The sequence below is a fragment of the Cannabis sativa genome, chromosome 6 (assembly GCF_029168945.1).
Source record: "Cannabis sativa cultivar Pink pepper isolate KNU-18-1 chromosome 6, ASM2916894v1, whole genome shotgun sequence".
Classification (NCBI taxonomy): domain Eukaryota; kingdom Viridiplantae; phylum Streptophyta; class Magnoliopsida; order Rosales; family Cannabaceae; genus Cannabis; species Cannabis sativa.
Genome location: NC_083606.1, coordinates 12,128,604 through 12,143,596, shown reverse-complemented (window position 1 = coordinate 12,143,596; position 14,993 = coordinate 12,128,604). Strand labels below are relative to the sequence as shown.

At 35.6% G+C, this 14,993-nt stretch overlaps 1 protein-coding gene and 1 long non-coding RNA gene across 2 annotated transcripts; both read right to left on the bottom strand.

Moving 5' to 3' along the window:
* Window positions 1–273: 273 nt before the first annotated feature.
* LOC115694763 (uncharacterized) lies at window positions 274–3,776 on the bottom strand. Its single transcript, XR_004007460.2, has 2 exons — window positions 3,565–3,776; window positions 274–486 (listed from the first exon to the last, which is right to left on the bottom strand). It is a non-coding gene; the product is annotated as an uncharacterized LOC115694763 (long non-coding RNA).
* Window positions 3,777–11,772: 7,996 nt separating this feature from the next.
* On the bottom strand, window positions 11,773–12,561 carry LOC133039154 (uncharacterized). The gene has a single exon (XM_061117982.1). The coding sequence runs from the start codon at window positions 12,559–12,561 to the stop codon at window positions 11,773–11,775; it is 789 nt and encodes a 262-aa protein (XP_060973965.1).
* Between the last annotated feature and the right edge of the window lie 2,432 nt (window positions 12,562–14,993).

The following is a 14,993-nucleotide window of genomic DNA, read 5'->3' as shown; positions in this document are numbered from 1 at the left end:
ACTCAATAAGCTATGCAACCCCACATCTCTTGAAAAATGTCAAGTGTGATGATTCTAAGACTGTGTAGGTATGGAACTACACAATTGAGAAGGGCTTAAATGGATCGATGGGTACTACCTATGCCAACAAGACGAATCTTCTTTTCAGTAGCTATAACACCCTACTAGTTCAGGCACGCTACAGTGTTTTCTCATTTACTGTGCACTCATTTGATAATCAAAGGGTTCATGGAAAAATGTGATGAATTAAAATTTTCTTAAAAAAACTTAAAATTTAATAAACAAACATAATTTACATAACTCTGGGATCTCGTTAAAAGTTTACAACTATATTCAAAATATATAATACATAAGTTGTTGCCCAATGATCAACAAAAAGTGAGCCTAAACTGTCTCAAAGATCCTGAACTCTCTAGGTCTAATCGTCTTGATATTTACAATCTTCATCCAGTTTTAGACTTGTTCCAGTTCATTTCTAGCTCTTACCTGCACATACACATAATAATTGTGAGTCGACTGACTCAGTAAGAAAAGTATAAACATAAACATATATCCAGATCGTAATTTACCGTAACTAGGTGCCCATACACCAAATAACGATCTTATAACTGGATCGGAAACATTCTCGATAAAAGTATGATAACCGCGAATTCAGCCTATACTCAGTACTCTAGTCGTACTAATGTAGTAGCAATTAGTTCATACTATCTTGAAGCCTAACATATATTTGTTGATATCTCAGTGCAACTCTATGTACACTTCCCCAATATCCTGATATATTAATCTAATAGCTACTTATTTGCTTAATATATATTTCTGAGCATTTCGGTACAACTCTATGTACACCTCACTGATACCCTGATATGTTATTCTGACAGCTAATATGCACACTAACATGTATATATATGCAATTATTACTAATGTTACCTTGATTCTGAATGCTTAATGTATTGGATTATTAAATAATCATGGTTTAATTATGAGATTGAATTATTAATTATGATTTACACATTTGTGAAGACTTATTATAATTCAATATGTATTAATTATGCTATGTGTGAGTTTCCTATTTTTTGTATTTGTGTTTGGTAGCAGTGGAATACGACGTTAGGTCATTAGAGAGTCACATTTTATATGATTTAGAATATTATTAGCGGGGCATCATTGTTAGGCATTGGAAGTATCGAGAAATTGTCGGGGTTTAGAAATGACCAAATTACCCTTAGATGTTACTAAGCTTTTTATTTTATGATAAGGGGCATAATGGTCTTTTACTAGAGGAGTTTTGTCTTTAGTGGACATTATTATTCAGATTTTATAAGTTAATTAGTTAATTGATTCTTTTTATTTATTAAATAAACAAAGCATAGAAAAACCTAGATTTCTCTACAAGCCTCTCTTTCTCTTTCGAACACCAAAGAAACCAATGAGGGTTTGGAGTTTTCAGCTCATTTTTGTGTAGTTCTAATAGATTTGAGCAAATCAATCCAAGGTAGATGATTCTAGCCTCTTTCTCTTTGATTTTTCTTAAGCTCAAGTTAACTTTTAGTGTAAGATTTGGGTAATAGGGTGTTGTGTTGATGAAGCTTGTTTAATTTTGAATTCTGAAGTTAGTTTAGGTTTCTAAGGGTTGTTTTAAGTTGAATTGGTAGGCTTTAGGTGTGGTTTGTGCAAATTGGAGTTTAGAGTGCTCATCCTAAGTCTTTAATGGTGTTTTAATTTTGTGAGGTTATTGTTGAATTCTATAACTTGGTTTGGGTCTATTATGGCATAAGCAGGTATTCTGGAAGTTTTTAGAGAGTTTGGGGTTGAATTGTGGTGTGGGGAGCATTTTTTGTGGTTCCTACACTGAACCAGTCGACCGATTTAGGGGAACCTATAGCAACCGGTCGACCAGTTGGTCCCCAGGAAATCCCATCGAACTGAAATTTCGGTTGGGGAACCGGTCTACCGGTTGGGACTTTTTGGTGAACCCTAGTTTTTCCTGTTTTTGTGATACTTAGGGTATTATCATGTTATCCATCGATAGAGATATTTCTAATTTTGATTTTAAGTCCCCGAAAAGTGTATTAGCGTGTCTCTCATCAGAGTTTTGTATATTGTGACTTAGGGCCCTGTAAAGTGTCGAGCTATTGTTCCACTCAGGCTAACTGGCACACCTGAACACATAAATAAGGTAAGATTAGCATAAAACATATTATATATGCATGATGTGTTTGTGATTGTATATGTTTTAGGTGATATCATAGCGAGACAACCATTGTGTTGGTTTGGTAGTACATGCATCGTACTAGTTAAGAGTGATATTCACTGTAGAGAGTATTAATTGGCACTATCATAGCGGCACAACTATTGTGTCGGTTTGGCAGTACGGGCATAGTACTGGTTAAGAGTGATATCATAGCTAATTGTACTCTTGGGTGCTATTGATGCTATCATAGCGGTACGAACATAGCGTCGGTCCCTCAGTGCGATCATAGTGCTAGTAGTGGGTGATATCATGGTCAATAGCACCAACCATTAAGAATGTTCTTAATCATTTGGTTAGTCTTGTGAATAGGTGTATGAGCACCTAGACACAAGTCGATTTTATATGATTTGTTTTATGCATATCTTACTGAGTCTGTCGACTCATCAGTTTGCTACCTTGTGTAGGTAAGAATAAAACTTGGTTGGTGGAGCAGTGAGTTGGGACTCGACAAGGATTGTACATATTGCGGCAGTGCATCTTGGAAGGTTTTGGTCTTACCGTATTTTGAGTCATATTTTGTTATCGCTCTGTGGATTGTAAAAAATATATGTATCTATATTATGATATATATATTTATTCAAAAATGACTTTAAACTCGAGATCCCGACTATGAAGTTTTATAAATATAATAAAATATGATTAGATTTCAAATTAGTAAATTTTCAAGTACGGGCGTTACAGCGAGTATGCCAGTAATCTTGAGTAGAAAAAGCTGCTAATCGATTTAAGGCCTTAAGTCACAATTTATATAAAACTGATAAGTGATTCGCTACTTTTAAGAATTTGAACTCAAAACTAAAAGTTTCACTATTGATAAGTAGCATGGCAAAATCCTAATTATTGAGAAAACATCAAAAATGATATTTTGGGAAAAGTCCCCCTAAAAAAACTATTTTTTGGGGTTTTCTACTTGGAATAATGGCAGATAGTTTTCTCAAAAATAGTTTGCAATTTTTACAGAAAAACTGGTCCAAAACCTCATAACTCCTCCAAACTAAAACTAATCCATCTCAAAATGTCCAGAACTTCAAATAATGCTAAAACAAACATATTCCATGAAACAATTCCAACTATAAAATCTTGAATAAAAAACTACCATTGTTGAGCTAAGTTTGAGCTCAAAACTCAAACCTAGCTCAAACCTTACCAACAACAAACAACATGCCCAACACCAACTTAAACAAACCTAATTTAATCCCCAAAACTCAATTCTAACAATAACAAAATTCAACAGAACCTAAAACCAAAAAACACTATGAAAACCATAATTAAACCTTACAACTTCAAAGAGAACAAGAGAAGAATTAGCTTACCTTAGGTTATCCCTTCAATAACACTTGAATCCTTGCTACAATCACTCTAAAATTTGGTCTGAATTAGGAGAGAAGAGTTTATCTCTTTTGGGTTTCCTAAGGGAGAGAGAGAAAGATGAAAGTTTGTTTCTAATTTTCTAACCTTTCAGATAATGCCAATTTATTTGTAATTAAATATAATATTCAGCATTAGACCTTAGAGATAAGCTAGAAATTCCACTAAAGACAACTATTACAACTTATAGTAAAATGACAAATTTCCCCTTTTCCTCCTCATGAAGTAAACTTATCATCCTAGGGGTATTTCGATCAAAAATCACTGCCCTAATAATTCCCAACATACTAAATGTCTACTCATCTTGCCTTGCTAATTCTAAGATACTTAACCATATCCAAGTGACTCTAATTGTCAAATTATCGCATTCCACTATTCCTGGGCATAAAACATGAAAAACATGAAGTTTCATATGTAATATATTATCTCTACAATTCAAATACATTTTTGTAATTAAGAAAATATTTTCCTAATTAAGGCATATTTTTGTAATGACCACGTGTTAGATTATGGATTAACAAAGGCAATTAAGGCGTTAATTATTAATATTTTACAATTATGCATAATTTTATTTTGTTGTGGGCCTCATTTTTAGAAACGGACATTAGAGTTATAATTTCTCAATTCTAAATATTTTATGAAACTCTAAGGGCTCGTTTGGAATGTCGTATTAGGTCATATTGTATTTTATTAGATTATATATCATATTTTTATATAATACTATGTTAAACTTTAATTTACATTAAAATATTATATATTTATGTGTCCATAAAAGTTAATACCATATATAGTTTTACATAAAATACAATTTAATATAATACTATACAATACAATACGGTGTAATACGACACATCAAATGAACCCTAAGAGTATTATTTAAGCTAAATATAAATTATGCAATGTTTATAATTTTGTGCTCGGCTACAATAAAAAATGTGATAGATAGCCATTAGAGTCACGTGGGTAACTTTAAAACTTCTTTCTTGGCGAGACAAATATAAGAGATACTTGGAATACCGAGTTTAAGCGGAGTTATGGTTTTGAACCATTTTACCCCTAGGCTTATAATTACTTAACTTAGAAGTCAAAGGATATTTTAGGTATTTTGCTTTAGGGATTAGGTGGCATGTCCCTAAGTTGGCATCTGGCCATTTAATAAATAAAGGGGAGTTTTATTTACACCCCACAAAATGATAAGTACACCCCATTATTAAAAAAAATATAAACTTAAATAATTTTTAAAAATTACTCTTAATATTTTTTTAAAAATTTTTTCTCACATTATTTTATGTTAATTTCAATACTTATTTTGATTTTATTTTTATAATTTTTTCTAACTCATGTATATTTTTTTTAAATTTTTTCTAAGAAAATTTTATATAATTTTTTTCTCATAATATTTAAAATATAATTTATTTTTGTTTGATAGGTATATTTTTTAAGAATATAAATTGGAAAAAAAAAGTTAAAAGAATTTAGGTCAATTAAAGATATAAATTTTTTATAAAATAAAAATTATTAAAATGGGGTGCCTTTAGAAAATTTTGGGGTGTAAATAAAATTTCCCTAAATAAAATTAGATTTATTTGATTTATCCCTTAGCACTAGTATAAAAAAAAATCAAAAATTAAGAAAGAGGTTTATCTTTCTCTCGTTCTCTTTGCTCGACTCCCACTAGAACAAGAAGAAACCAACTCTTAAGTCTATTTTTGTTTTTTTGGAAATTTAGCAAGGTTTGAAGTAGATCAAGCCAAAGGTAAACCCTAGAATTCTAACTTTTATGTAGTTTAAGCTTTAAATTGGGTTTATCATGCAATTCTAAGAAGTAGTGGCTGTTTAGATTAGGTTTTCCTCTAGTGTGATTTCTAAGGTTGTTTTAAGTTGGAATTGATTGTTTATTGCTGGTTATGTTGGTTTGTGAGAAGAATGAGCAAGTTTAAGTTTAAGAACTCAAACTTGACTCATTAATGGTGGATTTGGATTCTGTGATTGTATGTTGCTTTAAGTGCTTGAATTCTGTGATTGGATGTTGTTATAGGTGATCTAGAAGATTTGGTGAAGTTTGGGTACGAATTGGGCAATTTATGAAATTTTTAGGTATAAACTGGTTAACCGGTTCTATAGGTCTTGTAGAACCGATTAACCGGATCACAGCAAGATCCCAGAAAAATTTGTTTTGCCAATTCGTGTTATTTTCAGAGCCTTAGTGCATGTTTGGCATCATAACTAAAAAACTGTTTTTTGTTTTTAAAAACAGAAAATTATTTTTGAAAACAATTTGGCTTGTTTGGCCTTTGTTTTTTGAAAACAGTTTTCAGAAAACAAAGTTACAAAAAACAAAAATTTTGAAAACAACAAAATGTTGTTTTCTGTTTTAAAAACCAATTTACTTTTGGTTAATATTGTTTTTAAAAAACACTAACCAAACATGACTTGTTTTTAAAAACTTCAAAAATTATTTTTTGTTCTAATTTTTAAAAACAAATTTTTGAAACAAAAGACAGAAAACAATACCAAACATACTCTTAGTTTCTATCTTTCCTCAATAATTATGGCTTGTATGTGTTAAATGAGAAAATATGAATTATGTGATATATAAATGTGAGTGGAAAATGACAAATTGCCTTATATGTTATTTATGCTTATGTGTGTGTCTTAGGGACAAAATGGTCTTTTGGCCAAATATTTCTATTTCATTAAAAACAATTATCAGCCAAAAGAAAAAACACATTTCTCGGTTTTTGAAACCCCAAACTGCCCAACCTCTCTCTCTCTCTCTCTCTCTCTCTCTCGCTGATCTCTCTGATCTCTCTATCTCTCCATTTTATGATCTCAACACAAATTTTGGAAAAGGGCTTGAATTCTAGTTTAAATCTTGTGTATTTTCTTACTTTGAGCTTGAAGAACATAAAGTAACTATCATTAATCTCTTTTACTTGTTTGAAATTTTGGATTTAAGCTTGTTAATGGTGTTATGTGTGTTCTTAAGTATTGTGCTTGCATGTTAGTGAAAATTATGTGAATTGTGGTGATTGTAGTATGGTCGTGTTATAGTGTTTATGCTTGAATCATCCATGCTGTTTTAAAATATTTGGATAGGGTTTTGATATTTAATTTATGGAGAATTAACCTTGAAATTCTGGGTTTGTGCGTTGAATTGCTGAGTTTCATATGCTTGATGATTTATGTGCTATTTTGATTCTTGTTGCATGCCAAAGTTGTGTTTATGGATTTGTATTTGAGCTACTTATTGAGCTCATTTTCAAACCAATATTAGATTGGATAGGTAAAGAGTAAATTTTTGTTTATGCATGGCAATTTGATGAATTTTAGGTATGATATATGTTGGGTTTGAAAGCATGAAAAATTGGATTTTTGTGTGTTCTGAGACATTTATCGCAGCCGCCACAAGGCTCGACGGGACGAGCCCCAACGGGTTGGAGCCGCCACGGCGAGGGCTAAGGGCCGCCGCGGTGAGGACCGTGTTGTTTTCTCAATTTTTTGTCTTCTCATTTTTGCCTAACTTTTGACTTTAAACTCTGTTTTGGACATTTTTGATATTGTTGGAAATCCTATTTCGGGCTCTATGTGTTAGTCTATAGTTGGAATTCATATTATGTATATGTAGGATTATCCCTATTTGTAAAATCTCGAGAATGTGTGACTTAAATTACCGGTACTTGCTCAGGAACACCTAGGGATTTAGAATCTCTACATACTTGGATTACCAAGTAAGAGAGTGGGTTAGCACATAAAGATTAGCGCACTGGCGCTCATTATTTGGTATATATGCGGGAAATCGAGACTAGGATTATTACTCTAAGTTTAGCAATTATGTGATTTAGGGTTATTACTCTAGAATATATGTGAATATGAAGGCGATCATGTATTATATATGTTGATATAAAGAGTTATGCAGTTAAGACGTAACTAGGTAAGACTCGGTATTTAGAACCGATTTAAACCATTCTAAGGTCTTATTATAAACAAACATGTGAGGTAACACGTAAATCTATGTCAAATAGAATATAGATGCAGTGGCATCAATACTTATGAGAGTGCGATATTTAGTGCAGTGGCACCTATTTTGTATGCTGAGGCATGCTATATGAAAAGTGATTATCACTGTTATTCATGTTGATATTTATACTGTCCTCTAGGCCTAGGCTCACGGGTGCTTGTGCAGGAAAGGATAAGTTGGTAGTTGAGCGGCCATGAGATCGAGGGCTTTTGCAGTGCATTGTACATGTTCAGGCCAAGCTAGACTACAAGAGTTGGGTCTGCCAGTGAAATTAGTTGTAAATCTCCGCATTTACCGCTTAGGTCGGCGTGTACTAATGACTTGTAATGATCGAAAATATTTTACGGGATCCCTGAATAAAATATTTAATCTTTTTGGATTTATAATATCAAATCCAACAAACATCTATTCATGATCATAAAACGCACGTACCCAAAAAAAAAAAGAAAGGAACAAATAGAAAAAGAACAAGAAATTATATATATTATCATAAAAATGCCACCTAATCAACTCATCAATACCACAAATTTAATTATTATATGTTATTGTTTAAAATATTATTATCGCTATTATTAATTAAATGTAGAGATTCTTCGTTTTAAAGTGTTGCATGTGAAGGGTATAATTTTAAGAGATATGAAATCAACATTGGGGCCTCAATACTAGCAAATGTGGCATACATCCATCGAAAGGTGGAGAAGGAGGACACTTGTTACTTTTTCAATTATAATTTTTATTTTCTTTTTTATTAATTATTTGGCTTATTAAAAAATCACACCCCAAAAAATAATTAATTATAATTATAATTGCTATTTTTTTTGAAAATGAAATATCAACTTCATTGAAATGATTAGCATTCAGAATACATAAGGGAAGATAGCTCATCCCAAGCATTATGCTCAAAAATGCTACGACCAGAGAGAAAGCGAGAGTGCCTTGCAACAACATGGGCAACTCGGTTTGCTGATCGTCTAATAAAACAAATCTTAACATTATTGAGAGAGGAAAATAAAAGCTGACAGTCATGAATAATCAACCCAAAAATAGAATTTAAGGTATAATTACTACGAATGCCTTGTACAGTGAGCATACTATCCGTCTCAATTTCCACATCAGACCAATTCTTACTCTTTATCCAACTCAGAGCTTCTTTGACTCCCATCGCTTCAACAACTTCCGCATCATAGACTCCGCCAAAGTACCTTGTTTGAGCCTCAATGAGACTGCCAGAGCTGTCTCGGGCAACAATCCCAAACCCATAAGAGTTATCCTGAGGAAAGAGAGCAGCATCTACATTTATCTTGATTTTATTTGCTTCAGGTTTAGTCCAACGCTCAGCTCCATCTCCTTCATTCTCGAAGAACAAAGAAGATAGTGTAGTGTTATCTTGAGCGTTACGCCAATGATCAAGAGTTATTTGTGCAGATGCAATGACTTCAGATCGTGAGGATGTTTTACTTTTCCAAACAACAAGGTTACGAGCCTTCCAAATTGCCCAACAGAGCACAGCTGCTCGTGAAGCTTTCTCATCATCAAGAGCCATAGGTACTTTCTCAAACCAACCACCAAAAGATAAAGGATGAAGCGTATCGTAAGTGATACCAAGGTTATGCCAACATGCCATAGCAAAAGGACAGGTGAGGAGAGCGTGAATAATAGTCTCAGCTTGTTGTTTACACACAGGGCAGGTGGCAGAAATGTTGACATGTTTAGTTACTAATTGAAGACAGGTAGGAAGACAATCAGTAATTGCACGCCATAATAAATTCTTAACCTTGGGTGGGATCTTCAAATGCCACAGCTTGCGCCAAAATCCAGAATTGTCAGCGCCAGAGTGATCGGGTTTAGTTTTCTGCAGCAAATGGTAGGCAGATTTTACAGAAAAAGACCCAGTACGTTCTCCCGACCAAGACCAAAAATCAGTATCAACATTTGAAGACAACGGAAGGCCAAGAATTAGACTAGCATCTCGGTTATTGAATAGATCATTAATAACCTCACAATCCCAAATCCGAGCCTCAGGAGAGAAAAGAGAACTCACAGTGTTGTTCAAGAGAGCGGGATGAGTTGAAGTTACAAGTCTATGTTCATTGTCAGGCAGCCAAGGTGAAGAGAGAATGCTAGTAGTTTCCCCATTTCCAATAATACGAACAGCCCCATACCGAACCACACTTTGAGCAGCCCAAATACTGCGCCAGACAAAACTGGGATTATTTCCCAATTCGGCCGAAAGATAGTCACTTGTAGGAAAATACTTTGCTTTGAATATTCGGCCTACCAGTGAGTCCGGTTTACACAAAAGTCTCCATCCTTGTTTAGCAAGCATGGCGATATTAAAATCATGAAGATGCCGAAATCCCATACCGCCTTCTAACTTGGGTTTTGCCATCCGATCCCAAGACATCCATATAATACCACGACCTTTACTTGCAGACGTTTTCCACCAAAAACTTGCCATAAGCTTCTCAATATCCTCACAGATGCCAAGAGGTATTAAGAAGACACTCATAGCATAAGTGGGCAAGGATTGGATCACAGTTTTCAGAAGGATTTCCTTGCCGGCTCTAGATAGAAACTTACCATCCCAACTGTTAACCCGAGCCATAACCTTATTCTTTAAGAATCCAAGAATAGAGTTTTTATTCCGGCCGATAATGTTAGGCAACCCGAGATAGAGACTACCTTCTGTCGCTTCAATCATCCCAAGCATAGAACAAATACTAGAACGAGACTGAGTAGTGATGTTTGGGCTGAAAAAGACAGAAGACTTAGAAAAGTTTACTTGTTGTCCAGAAGCTTGTTGGAACATATTGAGAAGAGTATTGATACTCATAGCAGCATCCGGAGTGGCCTGGCAAAAAAGATAACTGTCGTCTGCAAAGAGCATATGAGTTATGGCAGGGGCCCCACGAGCCACCTTACATCCTTGAAGAGCTCGGTTTGCTTCAAATCGATTGATAAGCGCCGTAAGACCTTCAGCACACATGATGAAAAGATATGTGGATAGAGGATCACCTTGTCGAATTCCACGTGAAGGAGTAATAGGACCAATAACATGCCCACCATGGATGACATTATAACTGACCGAAGAAATACAAGACATAACAAGGTCGATCCACTTCGAATGAAAGCCCATACTAGTCATAACAGCACGAAGATAATTCCATTCAACCCGGTCGTAAGCCTTACTCATATCGAGTTTAAGCGCCATGAACCCCTTCTTGCCTTTTGTTTTTCGTTTCAAATAGTGCATCACCTCAAAGGCTATCATCACATTATCAGAAATAAGCCTACCAGGAATGAAAGCGCTTTGGTTCACCGAAATGATCTGATCAATAATAACTCTCATACGGTTGGCAAGAACTTTAGAAAGCACTTTATAAAGCACATTACAAAGAGCAATCGGCCGCATATCACTCATAGAAATAAAGTTCTTCTTCTTGGGGATCAAAACAAGATTTGTAGCATTCAGGCCATTAGGAATCACACCAGAGCCAAAGAAATCAGTAACCATATGGACAATATCCGGACCAACAACATCCCAGTGTTTCTGGTAGAAACCAGGGCCCATACCATCAGGACCAGGTGCCTTATCAGGGTGCATTTGAAAGAGGGCATGTCTGACTTCATCAGAGGAAATAGGCTGCATCAGTAAATTATTATGATCTTCATCAATACAACGCCTAATGTCGTTAGCAACAATGTCTTGGAAAGTACCATTAGCAGTAAACAAATCATCAAAATAATCAGAAATCACTTTGCTAAGACCGGTGTCCCAACCCGACCAATCTCCATCTGAATTCTGCAACTGATAAATTTGATTGCTTCGCTTGCGAGAACTAGCAGTAGCATGAAAGTACTTACTATTTTTATCACCTGAGTTTAGCCAAAATTGCTTAGATCTCTGCTTCCAGTAGAGTTCCTGCTGAGCAAGGATCTCAAAATAGTTGTTTTTCTCTGTTGCATATTCCTGATAGCAATTGTCAAGACCAGAGTGTTTCAAGGCAGCCATTTTATTTTTGGATTTAGCAATGCGTTTCTTAAAGTTACCAGTGAGACCTTTTCCCCAACTATCCAATTGAGAGCTACATAGTTTAATTTTCTCAATAAGAGAAAGATGACTATTATTGTCCTAACAAGCTTTGACAATCTGTGCACACATAGGCTCACGGCACCAAGAATTTTCAAAACGAAAATGATATGTATTGCTACTATAAGAACAGTCATGAAATTCCAAAAAAATTGGTGTGTGATCCGATGAGGAAATAGGGAGGTTTGATAAAGTTACCTCATGGAAAGTATCAAGCCAAAGCTGTGTCACTAAGGCTCGGTCAAGCCTTATTTCCACCAAATTGCCTGAGTTACGTCCACGTTCCCAAGTGTAGGGGTGACCGTGGAGATCCAAGTCATGTAATGAGCACTCGTGGAGCACCGACTGGAACCCCTCAATAAGTGCATTCGGGTACGGCCGGCCTCCATTCTTCTCACTTTGATTAGCAATGTTGTTGAAGTCACCAATTAAACACCAAGGGAGGGGAGAATCGGCAAGGAGGGTACGAATGAGAGCCCACGTCCGAGGTCGGAGACTACGGTCTGGCTCGCCGTAAAAACCAGTCAGGCGCCAAGTAGTCGTGCCTGGGACTGTGATTTCAAAATCCACGTGATGCTTCGAGTAACCAAGTAACCGGGCTTCTTCATCAAATTTCCAAAAGAATGCAAGCCCACCAGACCTTCCCACTGCTTCAACAGCAAAACAAGATTCGAAGCCCAATTTGAATTTTACCCGATCCACCAAATCTTTAGAGCAAAGAGTTTCACACAAAAATAAAAATTTGGGTTTCTTTTGACAGCAAATGTCAGCAAGGAATTGTTGGGCCCGTGGGTTCCCAAGCCCACGGCAATTCCAACTCAGCGTATTCATAATGATAGGTGGGCCTGGACACCAGTACCCACCTTTGAGTCGTTTTTTGCATTGTTTCCAGCATTTGTGGTATTATTCAAAGTACCATAAGTTGAAGAGTCAACCAGCCCAATAGAGTTAGAGTCAGGCCCATTTGCTAATCTTTTCCTTTTCCCTTCAGTTATTACTACATCCAAATCAGAGGAAAAACATGTATCGTTGCCATTTATTATCACAGTTGTTCCTTCATTCACGGGGCTGCTGGGGAGCAAATCCCTATGATTGTGCTGCTTCGAAACTTCAGGCGTGAAATGGGCAGAGGAGTTATTGTTGATGGCTTCATCGTCGGGTTCCTCGCTGTCAACCGGAGCAGTCGTCTTCCCCGTGCGCAACCATGGTGAGGCGGTAAGGAAATTTTGTCTTCTGTTAGGAGCTTTCATAAACAATCCGTATGGCTTGATAATGCGATCTTCAGGAGTATCATATAGCTTAGGACAGAATTTTTCGGAATGTCCTAACACCCCACAGATGAAACAGAATGTAGGGACTTTCTCGTATTTGAAATTGGCGTAGAAATATGACTCATTCCCCCTTCGACGAAACTTCATTCTCCGCTTCAGTGGAAGTGTAACATTGATACGTACCCTTACTCTAAAATACTCTCGCCAAACACCCGTGAAATTGTTCGGATCGGATTCTAGATATTCCCCAATGAATCGGCCTGCCTCAAGAACAGCTTTCTCGGTACGAAAACCAGATTGAAGATCGTGGATTTGCACCCACATATCAAGGGTATTCAACACAACATTCTTAGGATTAGTCCCTGGTATGAGGCGCTCGATTAACAGTTGCTTCCGATCATAGGTCCATGGACTACCTTTAATAACTCTTTGAATGTCAATTTCGTGATAAAACTGAAAAAGAAATCGATTTGGTTCTAAAATCTTCACATACATCCCTTTCCCGGGCTTCCAAAGGTCCGCCATAATGTTTTGAAAGATAACAAAGTCGGATATTTTTCCAGTCAATAGCTTCCCAATTAAGCACCATCGGTCGTCGAGATCAGGTTCCTTGTCGTCTGGGTCTTCCTCATCAAAAACGACTTCAGTTTCTTCTTCTTCCTCTAGGCACATATCTGCCCACTTCTCATATAAAGTACCCCCACTATTGCTACTGGAAGCCATGATGCAGGTAATCCAAGAACAGGACAGAAATTACAGTAAGAGACAAAACAAACACTCCAAAGAGAGCGACAAAATCAAAACACTCCATAATTGCTATTAAGTAGTCAAGAAGCCTAGAAGATTTCCGCAAGTATTTGAAAACCAACATGGGTGGCTTTGAATGGTCTCATAACATATGATTCCAATTAGTACGTAGAAGCATCTCATATATATCACAGCAATAATAAAAGTAAAATGTATAATAATAATAATAATTAAAATCATAACCCAAAGAAATAAGAAAACGTGTAGGGCACACTGATTTGTCGAAACTCATAATTAAATTTATTATTAGTCCCCAATGATTTATATAATTAGTTTTTAAACATATTATGTTGTTTTTTCCTTCCAAATGTTGTCTTTTTCTTTTAGAAAAAAAAATTATGCTATTTGTGTCGTCGACATCGGCTGAGAAAAGATGGTAAACGATACTATCACTACTACAATGTTAGCCTTTAGAGGCAGTTTTTTCAACCCCATTTATAAAAAGGGAAGCTAAAGGGTGTGAAAATACCCGCTATGTTCGAAATTGACATTTAGAGGCGGTTTTTTGATAAAAACCGTAGGTATAAAATTGCATTATACCATTTAGAGGCGGTTGGAAATTAAATTTTTTTTTTTTTTTCTGAATTACCCTATGCCGTCGGTTCCTTCATAGGAACCGACGGCATAGGGTACACGAGATCATGACACGTGTACCCTATGCCGTCGGTTCCTATGAAGGAACCGACGGCATAGGGTCGTCCTATGTATATATCACCAGCTTCGTCTTCCTCCTTCACTTCACACAAAACCCAGCAAAACCAGAGAGAAGAAATACCCAGAAAAAACCCTCGCCGAACCCACTTTGACCAACCATATCTCCCCCATTTCTCAACCATTTCAGCCCATTTTTTTTTAAAATCCTCCATTTTCGATACTAAATAACATACACCTAAAAAGTTTTGATTTTTTAGCCTCTAAAAGTGTCATCCGAACCCAAATAGTAAACTTTGGGTGTGAAATCCGGCCACCCATTTTTGTTGAGAAATTGTTCAATCTCAACCTCGTTTAAGGTATAAATATTGCTTCTATTCTTATTGTATTATGTATATTGTTTTATTTTTTGTTTTTGTAAATTATTATTTGAGTTTTTTTTATTTTATTAGTAATATTATTGTGTTTTATGTGTATAGTGTCGGGATTTTTTACGGTGGTCGTCGGATTGCGGTTATTAGGTAATAATTTATA